This window comes from Lemur catta, chromosome 2 (assembly GCF_020740605.2).
Source record: "Lemur catta isolate mLemCat1 chromosome 2, mLemCat1.pri, whole genome shotgun sequence".
Classification (NCBI taxonomy): domain Eukaryota; kingdom Metazoa; phylum Chordata; class Mammalia; order Primates; family Lemuridae; genus Lemur; species Lemur catta.
The window spans coordinates 55,020,059-55,044,984 of NC_059129.1; the positions used below are offsets into that span (position 1 = coordinate 55,020,059).

At 40.3% G+C, this 24,926-nt stretch overlaps 1 protein-coding gene across 1 annotated transcript in view; it reads left to right on the forward strand.

Moving 5' to 3' along the window:
* MEP1A (meprin A subunit alpha) overlaps nucleotides 1–23,028 on the forward strand; it is a 32,443-nt gene extending 9,415 nt beyond the window's left edge. Inside the window, exons 4-12 of the mRNA XM_045543686.1 lie at nucleotides 2,457–2,574; nucleotides 6,224–6,399; nucleotides 10,423–10,644; nucleotides 11,409–11,558; nucleotides 14,562–14,777; nucleotides 16,895–17,368; nucleotides 18,093–18,266; nucleotides 18,802–19,102; nucleotides 22,205–23,028. Of these exons, the coding sequence (XP_045399642.1) occupies nucleotides 2,495–2,574; nucleotides 6,224–6,399; nucleotides 10,423–10,644; nucleotides 11,409–11,558; nucleotides 14,562–14,777; nucleotides 16,895–17,368; nucleotides 18,093–18,266; nucleotides 18,802–19,102; nucleotides 22,205–22,361 (1,950 nt within the window). The 5' untranslated portion in view covers nucleotides 2,457–2,494 and the 3' untranslated portion in view covers nucleotides 22,362–23,028. The remainder of the gene's footprint in view (nucleotides 1–2,456; nucleotides 2,575–6,223; nucleotides 6,400–10,422; nucleotides 10,645–11,408; nucleotides 11,559–14,561; nucleotides 14,778–16,894; nucleotides 17,369–18,092; nucleotides 18,267–18,801; nucleotides 19,103–22,204) is intronic.
* The last annotated feature ends 1,898 nt before the right edge of the window (nucleotides 23,029–24,926 follow it).

Here is a 24,926-nt window from a genome sequence, read left to right on the forward strand (position 1 = left end):
GTGTCAAAATATTGGCATAATTATCTTGTTGTCTTCATAATGTCTGTATAATCTTCAGTGATATTCTTATTTCATTCCTGATATTGGTAATTTGTGTTTTCACTCCTTTTTCTTGATCAGTTTTGCTAAGGGCATATTGATTTTATTAATCTTTTCAAAGAACCAACTTTTGACTTGTTAATTTTCTCTTATTTCTCTGCTTCCTATTTAGTTGCTTTCTGTTCTTTATTATTTCCTTTCTTTCTATTTACTTCAAGCTTAATTTACTCTTCTTTTTCTATATTCTGAAGGTGGAAATTTATATCATTAATTTTAAATCTAATATTATTTTCTAATTAATATATGCTACAATATGACATCTAAAGCTATAAATTTTATATGAAGCACTGCTTTTACTGTTTTCTACACATTTTGGTGTGTTCTGTGTTTATTAAAATCCACTTTAGATATTTTCTAATTTCTGTTGTGATTCTTTTGATCCACGGGTCAGTTAAAAATGTGTGTAAATTTTTAAAAACTCTCCTTAAACTTAATATTGTGCCACTTCGCATTTAAAATGCAAGCATTTAAATAGTAAAATTCCATTTTATTATTTATTTATTATTTTATTAGTAGTAAAATACCCCTGCCCTTTCTGCTATTATTGATATATATTTTTCATGTATATACTTTATAAGTCTCACAATATAGTGTTATGATTTTTGCTTTAAACAGTCACTTACCTTTTAAAATAACTGATTAAAAAAAGATAGTCTTTGCATTTACTTTTATACTTGCAATTTCTGGTGCTCTTCATTCCTCTTATAGATTTGAGTTTCTATCTAGTGTCATTTCTCTTTAGTCTGAAGAAATCTTAGCGTTTCTTGTACAGCAGATCTGTTGATGACAAATTCTCTTCTTCCTTTTACCTGAAAGTAATCTTTACTTTGCTATCATTTTGAAAGGTATTTTTACTGGAAATAGAATTTGTGTTCACAGTGGGTTTTTTATTATTATTTCAGCACTTTTAAGTTATAATCCATTGTATTTTTCTTTCCCAACATTTGATTATAAAAAATTTTACAGATACAAAAAGTTAAAATGAGCATTGTACATTGAACACTCATATACTCACCACCTAGGTTAATGCAACTTAACATTTTGGCTTATTGGCTTTATCTCATCTATTTATCCTGTCCATCTTTCTATGAATTTACAAATTCATTCTGTTTTTGATTCATTTGAAAGTAATTTTCAGGCACTAGTACACTTTACCCCAAACAGCTCAGCATGCATATCATTAACTAGAGTTCAACATTTGTGTATGGTTCCTTTGTATATGAAACATACATAGGGTAAAATGCATGAGTCTTAGATGTATAATGCAATGAATTCTTAAAGATTTATACACCTCTGTAACCCAAATTCCTACCAAGAGATGAAACACTCTTATCATCCAAGAAAGTTTTTTCATCGCACTTGATAGTTTATTGAGTGAAATAAGGGCCAGTAAAACATAATTACATGGCAAACTGCAAGAATTATAAATTCTTCGAGAGAATGCACAAAAATCAAATGTGCAAGGAATATAATGTTATATAACTTGGCTTATTTTTTAACTTAGATTCCAATCTTCAGTGAGTTGATGAGAGGATGAAAAGAGCACACAAAGGAAAACATAATCTCAGTTCCTCTGGGATATCTTTCCTCCCCACCTCATCCTTGTCTTACGCAATGCCAAGCTGGGTGCATGTTAGGTGAAAGGAAAGGCATTTGATCTTTGGTCACTGGTCCACACAGACTACTAGTCAGCCTCTATTGTTCCTGCCTCTTCAGGACCATTAGGCTTCTGCTGCTCAGGTACCAAGCTTTGAGTACAGAAATCTTTTCCAAAGCTCTGTTCTGTCTAGCATGGCCATCTCCCCGGGGGTCTTGCAGGGAAGCACAGTAAAATGCCAGATGTGCTTCTTACGCTTTTGGAACGCACAAAACTCTCTGAACTCTGCTCTCTTCCTCCAGCAAGAGGGGATGCTTTTTTAGGCTGGTGTAAGAAACACTGTTCTCACTGCTTCTGTCCAAGGTACTTTATCTATTCATACCAAAGCTAGAGCTATCCCCAAGTCACTTCTTTTTTCTGCCCTGCCATGTGACTCTCCTGTGGCAATGCACTCAAAATCTCTGCTTCAGTAGGGGAAAGGGAAAGGGGAAAAATGGGTAAGTTATTTTAAAATTTTGTTCCGCCACATACACATATATTCTTAGTTCATAGTCATGTTTGTGCATGTAAGGTGTGCACTTGATATTTATGTCTGCAACTAATTTTGCAGTTTTAGTTTCCAAGAAATTTACTTACTAGCAAAAAATCTATAATGAACCTATGTGGATTTCATGTGGTGGTGTGGTTTTCTATAAACTGTAGGTTATGTATTATTCAAGATCTGAATAACACTCATTCATATTTTTATTGATTTCTGCAGAGCTGAATGCCAAAGCAACCATTCTCTATGCCTTCGAAATGTTCCGCCTCAAGTCCTGTGTGGATTTCAAGCCCTATGAAGGAGAGAGCTCATATATCATATTTCAACAGTATGATGGGTTAGTATGAAATTTTACAGCATGAAAATCATGCATCCTTTGATTTATAAAAAGTGACACATCTTTTTCAAAAGCTAGAAGAAGAAACAGTAAAGAAACGAAAAGCAAAATCAAATCTTTCACTGTAAATTTTTTAGATTATGTAACATTTTAAACATGCTATGCAGAGAATGAATTGTTTGGATAGGTCTGGGCCTCAGGGAGAGATCTCTCAATTCTTTGGTTTAGGTTATGTTTTAAATGACAGTACTTTTTTAAAAGTGAGGTTTATTAAAGTAGAAATCATATCCTTTAAAGAGTACTATTCTAAATGATAATACTCTGTTGGCTGGACCTCTTTGAAAAGTTCTAGATGTAAATTTGTTCCTCATAGTTATTTGTTTCTAAAAAAGTGAATGGTATATCAGGAAGGAAGCCCCTTTTCTTCAGTGGTGTTTATGTCAACCCCTCTAGAGTGGGTGAGGTCTGGAAGTGAAGCCACCATCTGCTGTGACACTGTATGTTTGTGTCTTCAAGTCCTGCCTGGAGGTATTTGCTCACACTGCAGCCTCCAGCACTGTCTAGTTCTGGCCATGCGGGTTTGATGATCATGGATAAACACCAGAGAGGGAAAGGGAATTTAGCACATGATTTAGCCCCCTGGGGAAAACAAATATACAAAAAATAGCAGTAAAAACAAGAAAAATACCGATGACTACTTAGGTACAAGTTAAATCCCTAACTGACCTGAGTAGTTATTTCCTTAGCTCATTCTCTTTCATTTAAACAAAAAATTATGAACACCTACTGTGTGGCAGGAAGTATGCTAGTCTGCAGGGGCAAAGAGGTATGAGATCCAGTCTTAGACCTCACAAGGCTTACAGTTGGCAGGTAGGAGTGGTGGACAAATAGAAAGTTTTAATACATGTGCAGGTGAGTGTCCTGGGCTGTAGCAGGGCAGAAGCGGGAGCTTTAACGAAGCGCAGGCTGCAGCATCAGGGGAGCTGAGATGACTGTAAGAGAATTGAAGAAGGGAGACAGTCACAGGGCAGAGGAGAGGGAAGGACACATGGGGACAATAAAAGAGGGAGAGAGGAGAAGGAGGAAGAAGGAGAAGGGAAGGAGAAGAGACAAAGGAAAGAAGAAGAAGAAGACAGCAAACATGGACACAAACCTGGCTTGCTCAGAGAACTCAAAGTCCAGTGTGCCTGAAGCTTTGTGTGGAAGGGGCCGAGGGGCCAGGGGGCCAGGAAGCAACCAGGAGCCTGGTACTGACAGCCACGTGTGGGGAACCTAGTGTTTTGTGCAAGATTCATCATGTGCTCAGTCTGGCATTGTAGAAAGATTACTCGATCAACAGTGGATGAAGGATTGAAATAGGGCAAGACTGGTGGCAAGAGACCAATTAAAGGATGTTCCAATCCTCCGGGAGAGAAAGGAAAGGGACCTGTACTGGCAGTTGAAATAAAGAAGAGAGAATGGATTCCAGAAATATGTGGACAGACTTCTCAGAACTGGTTGAGGGGTGAGGAAGAAAGAGGGAGCAAGGATGTCTCTGAGATTTCTGATTTAGATGACTGGCGAGTGGTAACTTCACTTGCTGAGGCTGGGAATGTTGCTGGAAGAACAGCTTTGGGGATAGGATAGTGAATTCATTTTGGGGCATGTGGCTTATTGCTTGAAGTTCTTAGAGGTCATATAAATGGAGATAACCCATAGTGGTTGGACAGTTACTTCTTCTGTGAAAGGGAAACAGTTAAGTATATCTCAGGCCTTGCAAAGGCCACACATTGTAGAGGTTCTCTGCTTTGGACTGCTTTCAACTTGTCCCTTGGCAATCTCTGACCTTCAAGAAAGTACCAAAGCCTTTAATTTTTCATTGAAAATTTCAGGGAAAAATTAATTTTCTTAACACTTTTATTTCCATTCTTCAACTATTACTTTCATATCACTTTTTTTTTCACAAAGGGAAATTTCTTAAAAATAAAGTCAACACGATCACTTTCCAAAAGTCTTCTCTTTCCCAGTGAAATTCTCTTGGTTTCTTTTCAGTTTTTTACTTAGTCCCCAGTACCCAATTAAAGCATGGGTCAGTTTTGAGAGACATTCCTTATAAAAACAGAATCTGTGGCCAGGAAGTATCTCTGTTACATTTAAGTCAGAGGAGGAGAAAAGGGAGAAAGAGGGTTTGGGGAAAGGACTGGCCCAAAGTGTCCCCAAACCCTTCAGGATACTGATCCCTGGAGCTGAAAGCTAACTGGGGCTCTTTCAGAAAGACAAGATCAAAAGTTCAGTGTAGTAGAATTTATGGTATTTTTACAACTTACATCTTTCTGTTGGGGGAAGGATGTAAAAATAAAGATAGATAATAAATACTTCTCTGGTTGCAGATATTTTGCAGATGAACTCTGATTTAGTAATGAAATGCTACTCTCAGAGAGGCAAGTTGATCATGATTATGTTGGCCCAACTCAGTAAATTTACTAAAAATCATTGAATTGTGTACTTAAAATTGGTGAATTTTATGGTATATAAATTATACCTTAATAAAGTTATAGGAAAATAAGTAAATAATATTCATTCTTGAGTAGAAATCAAATCTATTAGCATTTGAAGGTATCTAATGTTAGCAATCCTGGTAAAACAATGACAGGTAAGACAATGTTACTGTCGCCAAGGAACCTGCAATCCGTAGGTTGCATTTAAAACTGTTGATAAATCTCTTCCTCTGCTCAGCATTGGTTAAGATATAGATAAGATATATCTTCATTTCATGACTTAAAGCCAATAAAGAGAAACTTTCTGGAAAGCTTTGAATTTGCTAATAGAGTTGGAAAATTGGGTTTATGAAAAAAGACAAAATAATTGAAGGGAAAAAAAGAGCAAGACAGTCTACCATGGGGAATTCAGGGAATCCCATTGGTTTCTGAGGGAAGCTACAGGTCTTCCTTGCTTAGAGTCCTTCGGAAATAAGTTAGGCAGCCTTCTCTGTGCTGTCATAGCACTATAAATCTTCCTGCACCCAAAGACATAGACTTGATTAACTTGCTTTTTTAACGAGATTATTTTTTTTCTTTTTTTTTAAGACTAGTCAAGTGCATTAGTGGGGAGGGGGGAAGTAGTAGAACAAGGAGTTCAATCTGTAACTGACTGTGAACAATCAAGTGAGATAACTGGCTACCTTCGGACAGGCCACAAGATTATTTTTATGATCATAAAATTTATGCCTGTTTATTACATGAAATTTGGAAATTTGTTAAAGCATAAAAGAGAAAATTTAAATCAACCACATCTACCACTCAGACAACAATATTTTTGTATAAAGGCAATAGTGTTATTCTTTGCAGTGCCCTGTGGGTTTGTGGAGGTGAGGAAGAATGCCAATTTTTACCTCTTTTCAGCTGGATGCAGTATTAGAATTAATTCGTCTCTGAGCATGTACCACTCTTACAATGGATCATCACTATTAAAGCCTGCATAATATGTCCTCTAGGGAATGTCCCTTATTTAAGCATTCCTCCATCTTTGAACCATCAGTATATAAGAATGCTATTGATAATTTCTTTTTTAAATCAATATAACTTTCTCCTAATTTATGTTCTGGAATCCTATGAATTACAGTCACTTAAGAATTCTCTAGAAGAAATCTTACCTCTTCTCCTCTTTAAAGGTGCTGGTCTATGGTTGGTGACCAACAAGTGGGACAGAACCTTTCCATTGGCCAGGGATGTGACTACAAGGCCATCATCGAACATGAAATTCTGCACGCTTTGGGATTTTACCATGAGCAATCACGGACTGACCGGGATGATTATGTCAACATTTGGTGGGATGAAATTATTTCAGGTGTGATTGGGTAGAAATTGCTATTACCTTTATCACTGGCTAACACCAGTCCTGGAATGACCAGGCCAAATCTGTGTGTGGACAGGAGCTTCAGCCTCTCTAGTAGGAACACAGACTATGAACAGGTTACAATTTGTTGCCCTCCTTTGTGGGCTGTGCTGATCTGACCATAATTCATCACAGATAAGGGTCTCAGGAAATGGGGTACGTTGGTTAACTCAATGTGGGGCTTAACTGAAAGTTAATCAGAAGCTTTTGCTTTGTATCAGTGTTTTGTTGAAACTCTAAGACTCTGTCTACTTTCCCATCTTAATGAGTAAAGTGAATCAGGTCTCCGAGGATATGAGAGTCGTTTTTCTGGACGTGCAGTCTCCTGTGGCTCTAGAAGGCTACATGAAGTTTACTTGCCCATACAATGACCCTAGGTGACATACACTAGAATTATTTTTAGTTGCTTTACCAAATCAATGACGGGTGTTTTTAAAAAAAGCAACAAAATTAATACTTTTACATGAATTAACAATTGTGTTAATTCTGGCTAATTATCTGGGCTCTAGTTAATCAAAAGTTAATGGTTTTTTTCTTCCTCATTCCTAAACACCTCTCCTTCTTCTGCCCTCACCTATTACTATGCAAAAAATAACACAGGTTTTGTTATCTATTATGTAGTTATGGTATTCTAACAATTTCAATGTTTTTTAATTTTGTAAGACTTCCTTGAATACTGATTTCCTTAATTGCTTGAGACAACTAAGTAGAGTGCTTTTGATCACATTAAAATATTATTTATTGAACGGTTTCTTAATGTGCTAAAAAAAAATCAATGCGGCATTTCTGAAGATAACCAGTTTTTTAGTAGGAATTATTTTAGGGAGTGGACAAGCATTGTTTTCTTGGCAGTAAGAGACTAATGAAACTTTAATGTATTGCAAATGCCTTAACTGTTACCACACATGGCTTTTTAAAGCAAATAATAGCCTCGTGTAGGTATCTGTTTTACTTAGATCCCAATGTCATATGTAGGTTCATATACTGCAGTGCATCTATAATAATCTTGCTTTTAGGTGCTTGGGAGAACTGGTCAAGCTTTAAAATTACACATGAATCCTCAAAAGATTTTTGCCTGAACTATCTCATTTTGGACTAAAGTGGTCAGAGATTCTCACATAATGTAGGGGTAGGGCTGTCTGATCATAGTGAACTCACCTGTGGGGATTCTCCACCTGTGTCCTCCCAGTCTCTCATTTTCTGATAAGATAATTCTACAAATGTGGAGTGGTATGGGAAAGAAGGAAACCGTGTGACTTGTAAAAGTCTAATAGGTCACCTGCTTTGAACCCACACACACACTCCCACCATCCCACCACCCAAACACTGAGCCAGAGGCCAAGTGCTACTGTTATTCTTTGCCTCCTAGTCCAATCTAGAAAAGTTTTGGCTAGTATTCACCCAGAGATGAATTAACATATCAGACTTAATGTCCTCGTCTCCTAGGAGTAATTGGATCATAACTGGGTATGTGTAGTGGGGCCAGGAGAATGAAATCACAGATCAAAGGACAATCTCTGATTGTGGGAACTCATGGTACTATTAGACTTTGTCTATACTTGGCTGCTGGCCTGAATTGCTTACCTTCCTGTACATATATTTGGCTTTGCTGGAAATTTCATGAGAAAACAGAAAACATTCCTAATTCTAAGTCTTACAGAAGATTAGTGCTTTTAAATGATTTTAGGCCAAAGGAGGTCCCCTTTATCAGAGTGAGCCGGCACCCTTGTTCGGGTCATTTGGAGGCTTGCTCCGCTTTGGGTGAAGGATGGGTTGCTCAACACGTATTTATTTATCTCCTATCTATATTTTCTTCAGGTACAATTCCATGTATCTAAATTGCCTGGAATCACTGGAGAACTGTTCTCAAAAGAGATATCAAATCCCATCAGATTTATAAACACAGGCAGTATTATTTCTCGGGGTCATTTATGACTTTTACTGCATTTCATCTTTAGTCCATAACAATTTTACTGCTTAACCTAGGAAGACGCTGTACTGGCAACGTAGTTCTCTCCCCAAGTCCATCTCCCTTCCTTGAGTCAGAATTGTTTTCCAAATGTATTCCCTTCCACTAGGGAAAAAACTCTAGGGAAATATCAATTTCTGAGGTATAGCAGGAATCGGCAAACCATAGCCCATGCCCCACATCCATTTGCTTCGGTAAATAAAACTCTGTGAGGACACAGTCATGCCCATTTGTTTATGTCTGTGGCTGTTTTTGTGCTACAATGGCAGAGTTGAGTAGTTACAACAGAGAACGTATGGTTTGTAAGCCAAAAATATTTTCGATCTGCTATAGAAAATGTTTGCTGACTGACCCCTGGTTTATAGAATAATATTTCCTTGGATTGTGCTCTCTTTAAGGCTCTCAGCTGTAAGTTCCCTGCAGGCAGGACTATGATGTCCTGTTCACTGTCAGGGACTGCCACCTCCCTCGCACAGCTCCCAGGAGATAGTAAGCACAACAAAAATGTGTTGAATAATTTTTTAAAAAACTATTCAAAACACTTATTTGTAAAACATTCTGATGAGAATCCTTGAATAATAAAGACTAAAATAATCTAATCTAACCTGATAGTTTTATGGAAAATTAACTGAAACACATCCAGTGCATTGAAAGTGCTTTGCTTCGGGTACCACCGAGAGTCACCAAGAAATCCCGGACTCATCAGCACCTTGATTCTCTTTACAATTCCATCACCTCACATGGCATCCTGGGACCAAGTGCTCGGGAAGGATTTACTTTCTCCTTCCCTGTGTGAGTCCTGTCCTACCTTTAAAATGCTTTGACCCCTATCAAGTAATCCCCAGTAAAAAACCCTGTGAGTGGGAAGAATGAAACATCAGCATTCTGCTTTTACAGTTATAATGAAGTCTTGGTCAAGCTCTTGCTCAAACAAGGTCTTGCTCATTAGCTTTTCCAACAGCATTTGGAGGCTCCCTTGAGCACTGCTGGGTCGCATCATGCTTCTTCACTCCTGCACGGACCTGTGTGTGACGCATTCACGTTTTCTTCTCTCTGATCATTAAAAACAACTGGATGGGGCACTAGAGAAGGAGAAGAACATGAGGAGGGGAAGTTACTGCTGGAAGAGTTATGAGCATTCTCATCCAGTTTTCCTATCACCTCAAAAGAAGGAAATTAAAAATCTGCAAACCTTTCCATTGCTGCAGCTGGAACAGTAAATTCCTGATCAATCCAAAAACCAACTAACGGATCGGTTATTTTGTTCAGCTTTTCACATTTGCAACACATCTTATTTCACTCATAAGAATCTTCGAGAAATATTTCCCTTTCCTATTTTGATAGAAAAATAAGTTTTCTTCTTCCTATTTTATTTTTCTCTCTGTGAGGCTATTTCTGGAGCAGAAGGGGGTGAGCTTGATTGACAGGATGCCCCACTCCTGCTTTCGGCTGCTTACTTTTCCTTCTGCCCCTCAAAGTTTCTTTTCCTAACCCACAAAGAACTGGGTTCAGCTCTGGGCAGACTCGGTGGCTGATGTACTTGGTTATTAGAAAGATGTATCTTGAACATAATCAGGAACATTTCTCTGAATTCAAAAAGTCCTTTTCCTGCCATTTGGAATACCTTCATTAGCTTTGCTATTTTACCTTCTCTTTCTGAAAGGCTTATACATACACACACATACACTTTCATATATATATTTATAATGCATCTTTGACTTAAAAACATATATATTTAATAATTTATAACAGGTACATATTTATGTTTTATAACATGCATTTTATGATCATTATAATTTTATACATGTTATTATATATTAATATCATATTAATAATCAATTATGTGTATTGATTTTATATTATATTGATTATAAAATAAGTATATTTATTTAAATCCAAGATGCATTATTTCCCTTTTTTGGAGCATCTCTGAGTATCTAGTCTAAGAGGACAGCACAGGGAAAATAGTATGACTGAGCAGGACCTGTGGATTGTCTCCCTAACAGATTATGAGCAGAACTTCGACGTCTACGATGACAGCTTCATCACAGACCTCAACACGCCCTATGATTACGAGTCTGTGATGCACTACGGACCTTATTCATTTAACAAGAATGCCAGCGTCCCTACCATCACAGCCAAGATTCCTGAGTTTGACTCCATCATCGGGCAGCGCCTGGATTTCAGTGCCTTGGATTTAGAGAGGCTGAACCGAATGTACAACTGCAGTGAGTAGCTCTGGATCTGAGGACTGGGAAAACCAGCCTCAACAAACATTCCCTCGGCCTTAGAGGTTTCCTTTACATTTTCCTTTCCTCTTCTTGAAATGTTCTATTTAAGGGAACATGAATAAACTACATAATCTTAGCTGGTCAGTCTCTAGAGTAGAAAAAATTATAACACCTACCTCATAAGATGGTTATAAAAATCAAGTATGTGGTTGTGTTTTGTAAAGTCAAATTATTGGACAAAGATGAGGAACTATTATTGCCTGCCTTCTTTAGGCTCCTTTTGAAAGGTGCATCATTATGTAAAGATCCAGATATGTGATGGCCTTGGAAATGTTTTGTATCCTGCAAAATGCTTTACCCAGGTTAGTTATCCTTAGAGTAAGGTAGTCCTCTGGGATGGGGTGTTTTCTAAGATGTTCCCACTACACAGTCTTTGGTTCCACTCAGTAAGTATGGGCAGAAGATGTACTAAGAAGAAAGCCCAGTATTATATGTACCTTGTTCTTAATCATTTACATACCGAAGAATAATTATAGGTATTTTTACCTTGACTATGTGAGGTCAGTAGGGCTATGTTGGCAAGTTCTAAAATTTAACTGATGACAGTAGGATTTGCATTTGAGAAAAAGTAAAAAAAAAATAAATGAAAGTCTCATGATCCTATTGTATTTGAACAATGTGGTCTTAGTGGCTTAAGACATTAGCTGTTTGGAATGAGATGCCTTACATTTTTAATCAGGTAACAAAAATGTCATTTGCAGCCACAACTCACACCCTTTTGGACTACTGTGCTTTTGAGAAGGCAAACATCTGTGGGATGATTCAGGGCAACACAGATGATGCTGACTGGGTCCATGAGGTCAGTGCCCAGGCTGGACAAGTGGATCACACCTTGCTGGGACAATGCAAAGGTTGGTAAAGGTAGAAAGTAAACACATTGAGGTGGTTCACCAGGTTCAATTAGCTAATGCCAGCCAGCATGTTTTGCCTCAATCAGAATGTTACCTATCAAACCTGAAAAATCTCAACAAGGACAAAGAACATTTCTCATATCTTAATTACTAACTCAATAAAAAGCATCCAGGCTCTGGGCATGCAAACGGAAAGATGCACTTAAGCAAAACTGACATGCACATATGATTGATAAGATATGACTTTGTAAGTAAGGGTAAAGTCTCTAAAGCAGTAACCTCTAACAGAAACATAATGTAAGCCACATATGTAATGTCAATTTTTCTAATAGCTACGTAAAAAGTGAAATCATCATCTTAACCCTATTTGGAAGTAGGTGGGGTTATAGATTATAATAGCTTTTTAAAGGCTGTGCTGTTGTGAAGTCCCTTAGTCCATGAGTGTCTAAGAGTTGGTTAGATTCTCTCCCCAGAAGAGACCCAGCCTGTCACGTATACCCAGAAGAAATATCTGGAAAAGCTCTCTCGGGTGACTTGACTAGCCATTATGCTACTTCCACAGGTGAAATTAATTTTAATAATATATTTTATTTAGCCTAATATATCCAAAATATTAGCATTTCAACATGTAATCAATATAAAAATTGCTATGAGATGCTTCACTTTTTTATATTAATGCTAAGTATCTGATATCTGAGGTGTATTTTACCCTTACAGCAATCCCAGACTGCACTGGCCACAGTTCAAGCACTCAATGGCCACATATGTCTGGTAGCCACCATATTGGCTAACACAGCTTCAGGTAGTTCCTATATATGGTTTGTATGGTGAAAAAGCCATAAATTCAGATGGTCCTGGTTCGAAATATGGCTCTACGACTTACTATCTGTGACCACAGGGAGTTCTATGTGTGCCCCCCTGCTTTTTAACGTCTTGGCTTTTGTAAATCCCTCTGAACATCAAGACATTGTTACGGACTTCAGAGTGAGGAGGAAGGTAATGCAGACACAGCACCCACTTGCAGACCAGCACCTTCACTCTCGATGTTTCCATCTTCCCATGCTAATAGCATCCTTTTCTTATATGCCTGCCATTGAAATCATCATCTCAACCCTATTTGGAAGAGGTGGGGTCACAGATTATAATAGCTTTTGAAAGACTATACTGTTGTGAAATGCCTTCATCCATGACTGTCTAAAAGTTGGTTAGATTCTCTCCCCAGAAGGGACCCAGCCTGTCACCCAGATGCCAGGCCACCAGAGGGAATGTCAGAGGTCATAAGCCACTGCCACTCTTCCTCTGCCCTTGGTGGAAGGTGAAAGTCTCTCTCACATATCAGATTATCAAACATATCATCCCAAGTGTCCAAAGCTTGATCCAAATCTAGAGAAGTTGTCTCTGGATTTCCATTGCAGCCTCTAATCCAACCTCTCCCGTGGGCTTGCTGCTAGGCTAATGTACAATTTTCAGCTAAGCAGAATGGTGATGTTCATGTGAGAAGAACCTGCTAGAAGAATGTTCTAGCACCCCAGGAAGAAAAGAAAGGACCATACCCCAGAAGAAATATCTGGAAAAGCTCCATTGGGTAGCTTGACTAGCCATTATGCTACTTCCACAGGAGGCATTTAATGGAACTATGTTCCTTTGCTAAAGAGCTCTTGCATTGTTCAAGCAGATGCATAGACTCAAATATCTTGAAGGATCCCTTAGGATAGAACATACCTCCCATTTGAAACCCAGAGAAATGAGTGAACACCTAGTTATTGGCAGAGTTGGGGCAAGAATTCAAGCCTCCTGAGTCCCAGGCTTGAGTTGTTTGATTTTCACTTTATCCTTCCTGGTATAACTGAACAAGAATTCTTGAGCAAGAATCACCTGGAAACCTTCCTAGCCTTGTGAGCTCTTCTGTGTATTTTAACTGAAGCATTCAGTAATTTATAATGCAGTGATCACAAGCCAGTAAATTCAAATGTTGGAAAGAACATACAGGAAATATAACTTTCCCTGATGTAATATTAAAGCTATTAAGATACTTTTAAGCTTTATGGAAAGCTTATTTAAACTATCAGTGCTTGCTGCCAATATGGAAGGCAAGTGCCTTGTGTGAGGCAGGAAGAATCAGGGAGTACTGGGGAGTATTGCAGAGTACCCAGCACTGTACTATACACTCACTTTATTTTTGTCTTGTGAAATGTTTTGATTGGAGCATTTTGATAAGGGGTTGAGTGCTGGAATACAGTTTGAAGGACTTCGTTATATGCAAGAATTTTTCATTGTGCTTGACTTTAAAAAGTGTGCAGTTTTCCAAATGACATGTTTGTTTAGCTGCTTGCTTCCTTTTAGGGGAAAGAGTTTGGAGACATCTGAGTTAGGCAGACCCCATCTCTGGCACTAATGTAGACACTTTTCACTCTCTTTTTCAGTGTTTTTCCAAAGCTTTCCTTTACATTCAGGAGAAATCCTCAATTAGTCCCTAATAGGTCTTGAATGCCCCTTCTTGTAATAAAGATGATTCTTCTTCACTGATAATACACCCAGTTATTAGGCTAGCAACAGGGGAAATGGAACTCTGATCATTGTGAATATTTAAAATCCAAATCCAAAACCTCTGAATTTTACAGTTTCTTATACAATGAAGAGACCAACTCTTTCCCTTGAAATGAATCTCTAATTTAAACAATGATGTCAATGAGGAAAATAGAATTCATCTGACAGACATCAAATTCCATCAAACTGTGCTTGAAGCCTGTGTTTCTTTAAGTCAGAGGTATATATTTCACAACTTTGGGGACAAAGGCAATCAAAAGAGACAGTAGAGAGACGGAGCCTTAGCCAGTGACTATGTCCATTGAGATGGAGAATATTTACTGACAAACGACCTTCTTTTTATTTTCCCCAGAAGAGTTCTAGCTTTTCTTGCCTGGATAATGGGTGTTATTCACTGTTTCACGTTGCCTGGGGTGTGGGAAGCCAGAGACGGATGTTGGGGTGCTCTTTCCCTAGGTGCTGGCTACTTCATGGAATTCGACACCAGCTCAGGCTCAGCAGAAGAGGCAGCCCTGCTGGAGTCTCGGATTCTTTACCCAAAGAGGAATCAGCAGTGCCTGCAGTTTTTCTATAAAATGACAGGAAGCCCTTCAGACAGACTCGTCATCTGGGTCAGGAGGGACGACAGCACCGGCGAAGTTCGCAGACTGGTCAAGGTGAAGACCTTTCAAGGTACTTAGAGGTGTCCACGCAAGGATTGGTTTGGCTTAAAATCTGGGATCCTGCTCCTCCTCTTTCTCTTCCTTCCTCTTCTCTTCCCTTGTCACCCTGTCTCCCTCTTCATTCCTCCCCTTCTCCTCCCACTCTTCCTTCTCTTTCTCCTCCATCTCCTTTCTCCTCTTCTAAGAGCCCAGACTGGAATATTTAATGTCTGGCATGTTCTAATCACTCTGTGAATGTTGAACCATTCAAAAATTAAAGAAGCGGCATTGAGGGTCTAGGTGAGGCTGCAATAACTTTTGTAAGAGGCCAATCAGAACATATAAATCCAGTGTTTACTAGCACTTTGGAGACGGCCAGGGCCAGCCCTGAGAACATGGGTGATTCATGGGTGGAGATCAGAAGGGAAAAGGGATGTGGCAATTGATGCTGCTGGAGAGCGAGGAGTTAAATTGTTGACCACAGGTGTTTTTGCATCTGTTTCAGAAAACCAAATGATGCCATTATTTAATAGGCTGAAGTAACTACAAGGCTACTTAGGAAGTTGGTGGGAAATAAGTAATTTGTATATATTAATATTTTCACTATAATCATTTAAGTGTCACTTTGTATATTTCTATAAGAAAGGCAGCATGAATGCCTTAAAATGCTAAGCTAGGCAGTCGGATGTGAGGATGATCTGGCTTTAAGTCAACATCTGGGGTTATAAAGCTGAGTATTTACGTTCTTTTGTTGTGGTGGTGGTTTATTCATAACTAGGAAAAAAGAGACAAGCTTTCCTACTTTTCCATTCAACAAAGAATTTCTCAATTAAAATGAGTCCAGAGAAAGGAATTATTTTTTGTATATCTCACAAAGAAACTGCTGCTCTTCAAGGGAGAAGCTTCCTTAGAGATCGCTAAGAACAAGTGCCCAAATCACCTCTATCCAAACCATTCTGTGGGCTCCCTGGGAACTCCACAAATAATGGTTTTGAGGGGATCACTTTTCTGGCTGAAATGTGTCATAGCTGGTTTGATGGGAAAATGACAGCTAGATTCCCTTTAAGAGTTGAGAATTTGTTATGTTACCAAGGATTGCAAATATTTAATGAGAAAATGAGTAGTGTTTCAATACTATCAATGGGATCTATTATTACTCACTTTCATCTGAAGCTAAAAATGTTATCTTTGTAAGGATAAAATCAACCAGGTAAACATCCCACGCTTAATTTAGTTTTTTACATTGCTGCGTTTTGCATTTCATTGAACTCAAAGTATGTCTTCATAAGTTCCCTGAAAGCACCACATAAATGGATTTTTTAAGTAGTGCATTCTGATACTGGCTTGTCAATGAAACTTGACTAAAAGGTTAATTGAATATTATTAATGTTATGTGATATTCGTCCCCACCTGGGGTGTAGCATTTTTCTTCTGCTCTTTAAGCCCAATGCTAGGGCACACCTGGGGCAAAATATCAAGGTAGGGGCTTGCCTTTGGGGAATTCTGAGTGGCTCTGCCCTGGCAGTTTCCCCTCCCCAAGTCTCCCCAAGCTCCTGGCTTCTTATGCTGTTCAGTGCAGGGCCCCATGTTCTAGAAGAACTTTGTCACCCTCTTACCTCAGCTCTGTATTTCAAAACTCCCACTTCTCAGCTGAGGGCAGTGGCCCTCACCTGTAATCCTAGCACTGTGGGAGGCTGAGGTGGGAGAATCACTTGAGCTCCAGAATTTCAGGAGTTCAAAACCAGCCTAAGCAAGAGTGAACCCCATCTACAAAAAATAGAGAAATTAGCCAGTGTGGTGGCGCACACCTGTAGTCCCAGCTACTCAGGAAGCTGAGGCAGGAGGATTGTTTGAGCCCAGGAGTTTGAGGTTGCAGTGAGCTATGATGACACCACTGTATTCTAGCCTGGGCAACAGAGTAAGACTCTGTCTAAATAAATACATACATACATACATACATACATACAATTTTCCCTTACTAGACATGTGAAGTTATTTAACCAGTTGATAATGGTACCTGTTTTATGGAGTTGTTGTGAGGATTAAATGAGATAATTTATGGAAAGCCCTTGGCACAGTGCCAGACTCACAATAAGTATTCATTAAGCGTTGGCCACAGTTGTCACCAACCTTATTCCCTGTCCTCAGGAGATGCTGACGATAATTGGAAAATTGCTCACGTGACTCTCAGAGAGGAAAAGAAGTTTCGCTACCTTTTCCAGGGCACAAAAGGCAGCCCTCAGAACTCAAGTGGGGGCATTTACCTGGATGACATCACTCTGACAGAGACCCCCTGCCCCACAGGGGTTTGGAAAGTACGGAATTTCTCCCAGGTCCTTGAGAACACGAGCCAAGGGGACAAGCTGCAGAGCCCGCGATTCTACAATTCAGAGGGATATGGCTTTGGGTTGACATTATACCCCCATAGCAGGGTGAGCTCCAGCACATCTGGCTACTTGAGACTTGCTTTCCACCTGTGCAGTGGGGAGAATGACGCTATCCTGGAGTGGCCAGTGGAAAACAGACAGGTGATAATCACGATACTTGACCAGGAGCCCGACGTCAGAAACAGGATGTCCTCAAGCATGACGTTCACTACCTCCAAGTCCCACACGTCTTCAGGTGGGTGGTTTGAGCATAAATAAGAGCTGCCCCCCAACCTGGAAGGGCCCACAGACGAAATTCTCATCAGTGTGAGAAAGAATAACATTCCTTTGACATTTTCTCCTTGGACATATCGACAACATAGTCACGTTGGAGTATCACGTTAAAATTCCCAGTGCCATCTTATCCTCCTTCTTTTTCCTAAATTCACTCTTGAGCATCTATCGAGGGCTCACCATGCGCCAAAGCCTATGCTAGGTACTTAGAATATAAGCAAATCAGATGATTCCTGCCTCATTGAGCCCAGTCTAATTGAGGTGCTGCTAATCGTTTATCAAATACTCAGAACTTGCTAGTCTCTGTGGAGAGCTAATGTACTTACTTCTAAAATATTACTGAACATCAGTGTGTCCATGAAATAAACTTACATCAGTAAACGAATGATGTATTTTTTTCCAAAAGAAAAGCATTAAGCCTTAGAAGGAAGAAGCCGTAGCTCTTCCTCTTTCTTCATTAAGGAAGTCACTCAGTAGTGAACAATTGATCATTCAGAGCTGTGATTCTTTGTCCCTCCCACCCCCCAATACTGAATTTTAATTCTCCTGGAAAGAGTAAATAACCTGATTTTTTCCAACATATTTTTTTTTTTCTGATTAGCAAAGCCCTATATCCTTCTTAAAGACAAACTGGAAAGTGAAGTATAAAGAGGTAATGTGATTTTATGTTCCCTGTAACTTTGCAGCGATAAATGGCTCTGTTATCTGGGACAGGCCGTCCAGGGTGGGATCCTATGATACAGACTGTGATTGTTTTAGAAGCATCGACTTGGGCTGGAGCGCGTTCATCTCCCACCAAATGCTGGCAAGGAGGAGTTTCCTTAAAAATGATGACCTCATCATGTTCGTGGACTTTGAAGGTACTATTTTTGTTGGTCTTTCTAAATAAATAATTCTATGCTCTGAGTACTTTGCTGATTTGACACTGATTTCAAAGCAACTCGGGAGGGTGGGATCTTTTTTTAGGACAAGGTTGAAAAACAATTAACAACAAAGATGTGTTGTAGGAGAACCACATTTTATTTGATTGGTCAAGGACTCATATCTTTAACTGTCCTGAGTAGAAACTGAAATTTCAGTGCCATCTTTTGGATAATTTATCAACTGTAACAGTTTGCTTATTTCAATTTAGTTTCAACCAGCCTATCCATGTTAATGTTATGCTTTTTTTTTTTTTGCGAGTTCAATGTATAAAAATGTGATTGGACTACTTTAAAATAAAAACAGCTATTATTATGAGAATCAGCTGGATTCAAAGCCGCTTTTTCATGTCACTAAAGGTGATGTCCGTGAGAGAGAGAAACAGCCCAGGGAACTTTCTGCAGAAGCAGAAGTTAGTTGTGGTTGGTTTTTAACCCGGGGTCTTCCTCACAACCTTTTGTCTATTTCCCGAAGATATCAGGTACCTTAACCAAACTGAAGTTTCCACTGAAAGCGAAAGGATGAGCCCCCAGGGCCTCATTCTCCAAGACGAGGAGCAGCAGGCCTCCGAAGAACGTTCAGGGCCGGCGGCGTCAGTGGAAAACCAACCCGGAGCCCTGGGCCAGGGGCAGCCCGGCCGACAGAAGCGGTCAGTGGAGAACACGGGCCCCTTGGAGGACCACAACTGGCCACAGTACTTCAGAGACCCGTGTGACCCCAACCCTTGCCAAAACGACGGCGTCTGTGTGAACGTGAAGGGCATGGCGAGCTGCAGGTAGGGTCCAAAGCAGGGGGCAGGTGGGCCAGCCGACCAGAGCCGAGCGTGTGCTACCCCTGCACAAGGCACTGTTCACAGGGCAGGGCACAGGCGACGTCACATGGTCAAATGCACGTGGTTTTCCTTGGCTCTACAGAGGTGTGCCCTGGATCCAGGGGCTTATGCTAACAGGGCAGAGGAGGCCCCAGTCTCCCGTCTCTCAACCTTGGTCCCTTTCCCACCTCTGGGACGTGATCAACACCACCTTGGATATTGTTGGAAATTCTCACTCTACCACAGCGCTCACAAACAACCCAGAGCTTTTAGCCCAGGGACTTTCTACTCTGACCTGCTACAGTGGGGCTCAAGACCAAGCCAAAATCTCCCCTGACTGCAGGTGTTATGATTAGTTATTAATTATTATTAATTCTATAGTCTGTCATTTCTATTGTACGGTTATTATAGTTATGTTTTCAATAATAGTGATAGGAACAACTGGTATTTCTTGACTGCTTGCTATGTGTCCCGTGCTCTCTCCTGATCATTTTACATGTGTGATTTTAAATAAATCCTCACTGCCACCCTGTGGCATTAGGGCTCTCCTTAGCCCCATTTAGTGTATCAAGAAGTTGAAGCTGAGAAAGTTTAAGTCATTTGTCTAAAATTACACAGCTGGAAAATGCTGGAGCTGGGACGTGCCCTCAGGTCTGTCTCTCTGCACAGTTTGCTATACTTAATAATTCTTTGTATAACGTTTGCTTGCATAGGAACCTAAAAAATGTTTCATAAAAGGATGTGCATGATGACAGAGGTATTGGTCACATTTGAGCAGTAGCAGACGTAGGAACCATTCTGCTTGTCTCAAAAATCTACATTTCCTCTGAGTTCTTTTCAATCTCTACTTTGTTTCTTCTTTTTAAACTTGTATTTTGAAATACTTTTAGACTTACAGTGTGAAAATACTACAGAGAGTTCCCCCATTCCCTCACCTGGCTTTTTCCAGTATTAATATCTTACTCAGAACGTAGTCCAATTAGCAAAGCCAAGACGTGGACATGGGTACCATGCTGTTAATTAACGACAGACCTTTTCAGGTTCCCTTTTTTCCCACTAATGGCCTTTTTCTGTTGCAGGATCCAATTCAGGATTCTACATGATATTTAGTTTTTATGTCTCCTAGCCTCCTCCAATCTGGGACAATTCCTCAGTTTTTTCTTGTCTTTTATTACTTTGACACTTTTTATAGGTCAGGTTTTTTTTTTTTCTTTTTTAATTTTTTCTGTTAATCTGGGTTTATCTTGCTTTCTCACGATTAGATTGAGGCTCCGCTTTTGTGGAGAGATTAGTAAAGATGTGACATGCCCCCCTCAGTGTATCGTGCGAGTGGGTACCAGATGCCAGTATGTGTCACTGCTGGTGACGATAACCTTCAACATCCGGCCAACGGGGGCTCCCCCAGGCCTCTCCACTGCAGTTATCATCCCTCCCTCTGTGATTAATATATATCATGGGAGGGATATTCCAAGATCTCGGAGACAACCTGCTTTTCTTTAAATCCTCACCCACTCATTCCAGCATCAATTGGTGCATCCTGCCTTCAGTAGTCACCACTTGGATCTTCTAATGGTGATTTCCTGTTGCCTCCACTTCCTGCACAGTCATTACGTTGAATTCTTCCATCTCCCCACTAATTTATTCATACAATTATTTATTTATGTCACTAAGGAATCATAACCATCTATTTTATTCTGTGGGCTATACTGCAATCATTCCATGATTTATTTTCTTGCTCCTATTGTTCCAGCTTTGGCCTTTGGAAGCTCTTTCAGGTTGGCTCCTGTGCTCTTTCGACAGGCACCATACTTTTTATGAACACAGTGTTAATTTCTAGCATCACAAGATGCTCCATTCTCATCTTTTATTTTCCCTGCCGCAGCCCTAGCATCAATCACTTCTACAAGGAGCCCTCTGTTTCCTTTCATTGGAGAAGCTGCACCTTCTGGGCTCCAAAGCCATGGGTCTGCCCCTCTTTGCCCGAGAGGCCCCTGGGTGCCAGATTCCAACAGGTGCCCTGCTTGCTTCAGCCTCCCCAGGGGAAGGAAGGCCAGGAGTTGCCACTTGCGTGTCAATTTCTAGTCAGCCTAATTATTCCTCTTCTACAAGCCTGCAGCCTGGAGTTTGTGGAATAAGCTTCTTTAAGTAACCCTAGGAAATATAATTAAGCTGTATTTGGAGGGGGCTAGGTCAGAAAAAAATTGAACACACTTGCTATTACCCAGTGATTTGTAAGAAGCCAGTTTCCAGGCTGGAGAAGAGGCCTTGAAAAGTAATGTCACTCACAATTACTAAAAGGGGATGTTGACTTCTGGTTGTTTCGTTCTGCTCTGTGGAATTCTGCTGAGTAGACTTTCCAATAGGAATGTTTGGAACAAAGGCTGGGATTGTTATGGTAGATTGGATAAAGCACTACCATAATCCTTGGGTGCTGGGATTAGTTGCTCTTTATACCAAATAACATTTTTTTAAAAGGTGTGGCTATTTTGTGCCTACTGTGTGCCAAATACATTGATATGTGCAATGTCCTCATTATCTCATGCGAACTTCAAGGCAGGCTTGTGAGATAGTGGCAGTACACTAGCCTACCAGTGACATTTTAATTCCTATTGTTTAGAAGTTTTCATGCTACAACTAATGCACTAAGTCAGAATCTGGGGAATTTTGCCATAGCTGATAGTCTTAGCCAGTGCCAGGTAATATATTCCTTAAGTGTCCCAACCCCCCCTGAATCCTTGGTAGCCAAGAGTACTGAGTCTGAAGTCGTTCCTCTTGGGATTAAACTTGAAGTGTGAAACACTTGCTGACAGTGTGACCTTGACCTTGAGTGTGACACTTGCTGACAGTGTGACCTTACCGTAAAATGAGAATGGCCTGGTCATCACCTCGACCTCCAAGGTTTGTTGCGGGATCAGATTCATTGATTCATATTCAGCACTTGAAATGGAACCATGCATGGACCCATTCGGCCAGTGTTTGCTGCTATCACCGCTGCAGCAATGCTGGTTGCTAGGACGCGCCTGCGGCCAAGGTAGTTCTCACACTTCCTGTGTCCTGTTCCCTCAGGTGCGTCTCTGGACACGCTTTCTTCTACACGGGGGAGCGCTGCCAGGCCATGCAGGTGCACGGCAGTGTTCTGGGCCTGATGATTGGAGGCACGGCTGGCATGGTCGTCTTGACCTTCACCATCCTCTCCATCCTTCGCCAAACGCCAAAGCAGTGACCCCCCTGCTGGCCTCAGCCGGACCACAGAAGCACCTCCTCCACTCCGGCCTTCCCTTCCTGTGGTCAGCATAGTTCGGGGCAGTTTTTATCAGCCTTGCTTTGAATGGGGCCTCTAAGGACCAAGGCCTCCAGTCCTACGTGTGACCCTTGTCATTTTTCTGCCCCCTACATGGCTCTGTTACCCTGCTATGTGCCCCTAACGTATCTAGTGTGTCCTGTGACAACACTCATCATGCTTAACTGTAAATCACTTGTTTAATCAACTGTCTTTCCCTTGGACTGTCAGCTCCATGAAGTCATGTCATCCTCATTGACCATGTAAGCCCCAGTGCCTAGACACAGGCCTGGATGGCACATTATGGGCACTCAGTAAAGGTTGAATGAATGAATCAATAAATGAATGAATAACTGAGATATAGAAACTCTCTCACGTGTATTTCAGATCAGATATATACAATAAAATCCATGTTGGTTATATTAGAATCAAATATTCATTTTTCATCAGACATAATTGTCTTATCATTCTTTTAAGATCTTGTTGAAGGATTTGAAATAAAGATTCCTCTGGGCAGCAGGGCCTCACAGCATTTTCTTTCATCTTTCTCTGATGTTAAGTAAAGTAAGGAAAGGGCTCTAATAAATTCAACAAATATTTGGTTAATACCGTCTATGTGTCCAGCATTGTATGTAAGCGTGGGTGTGCACATACATGTTGGAGGGTAGGGGTGTCCAAAAGCTCTCTTTCAGACCAATTTAAGTTTTAGAGTATATTTTATACATTATTCACATATAAAATTACCATATTAACAAATCGAAGGTATTAGGTAGAAGAGAACTTTAAAGAAGTATATTTAGATACACTTTCTTTCCATAGTTCCTGAAGAGATAAAACCTACCTAGGGTGAGAAAGTTCCAAGGTAGACTGAGTAAAAAGGAAAGCTGAAGTTCCCATCCCCAGACAGCTAAGAGCCAGCTCTAGAAGTTTAATAAGAGAAAAGATTTCAAGGAGCCTGAGTGGTCCAGGCTTTAGGTGATCAGGCTTCCTAAGTAGAGACTTTATGGCAATTCTGTAGCAGTAAAATGCACTAGAAACAAAATGAGGGATTAAGAAGAGTTCCTTGGATGCAAAGGTGTTGGTGAGACAGTTTGTAGCAGAGGAAAACAGCACCCCCCAGGGCAATGACTCTCAGACTTGAGGTGCATCAGGATCCCCTGGAGGGCTGGTTAAAACACATATTGCAGGGCCCCATCCCAGGGTTCTGGGCCAGTAGATCTAGGGTGGATGTAAGAGTCTGCATTCCTAACAAGTTCCCAGGCCATGCTGATGCTGACCCCTATACGTGCACTTTCAGAAACACTGCTCTCATGGGTAGAAAATGGGTCTGAAAGTCAGGCATCCGGGCTGCAGGCTCGCATTGACAATCTAGCTAGCTGTGTAATTTTAGTAAGAAATCATTTAAGCTCTTGGTCTTAGTTTACTAATCTGTCAAATGGAAATGATAGCTGACTACCTTCTTCCACCCGATGTTACCACCTACAGGGTTATAAAGTAATAAAATGGGATTATGGATATGAACATTTTTAGAGTTCAAAATGTATGCAGATATTGGTGTTAAATTTTCAGACTAGATGGGAAGCTATCTCATCACCAGCCCAGTTGTATATCTCCAAAGACCAAATTGGAAATAGATTCCAGCTTTGTTTCTCGACGTGATTCACGGTCCTGCAAATCCACAACTGACTTCACAGTCAGGCCTGAAGAAAATCGTTCCCTCAACACTCTGCTCAGTGTCTGACCTCAGAAGTGAGCTCCAGGCACTGTTGCTGCTGTGGTGGTGGTTTTCATTTTGTTTTATTAAAAGGAATGTGCTCTGGGCCAAGCCTGGCTTAGATCTGGTTCAGCTCAGAGGTAGAAACCCCATCACAAACCAAGGACAATGTTTCTTATACACAAGAGCTTTTCTCTGGAGGAAGCAGAAGCCCAAATGTCAAGGGTGACCTAGTATTTTGATCTAGCGCTGGCAATTACAACTGCTAGGTCAAAATAATGATAATGATTTACTGGAGTGAGGGTAAAACATTTTGATATTTCTCCATAGACTCTCAAACAGCACCATACATACTACCTACATTCATCTCTTTGGGTGATTAGTGGTCATCTCTGCTGATTGATTAATGATCTGGTTCATCATAGATCAGACGTGGTATTCAGATTTTCTTTGGGCCCAAAGTCCCCAATCATTCTAGGAGGACTCACAGATACTTTATTCTTTTAAGGTGTTGGGGTGGTGATGGAGGAGTGGACGTGTGTGATGGGGAGGGGGGAAGAGAAATAAGTATTTCATCATTTCTAGGCAGTGTGGAATTTGGGATTTAGATGAGTGACTTGAAAAAGTGAAAACTCCTCCCGTATCTGGGTGTTTGGCTTCTTTGGTCTTACATAGTGGGAATGAGTCAGAGTTGTCTGAATTTTTGAAAATGTCTCATGCTTCCCCCACCCTATTCCTTAGACCTCCCCATCGGCTCATTTCCTTCCATGAACTAACCTGAACCAATCCGGCCA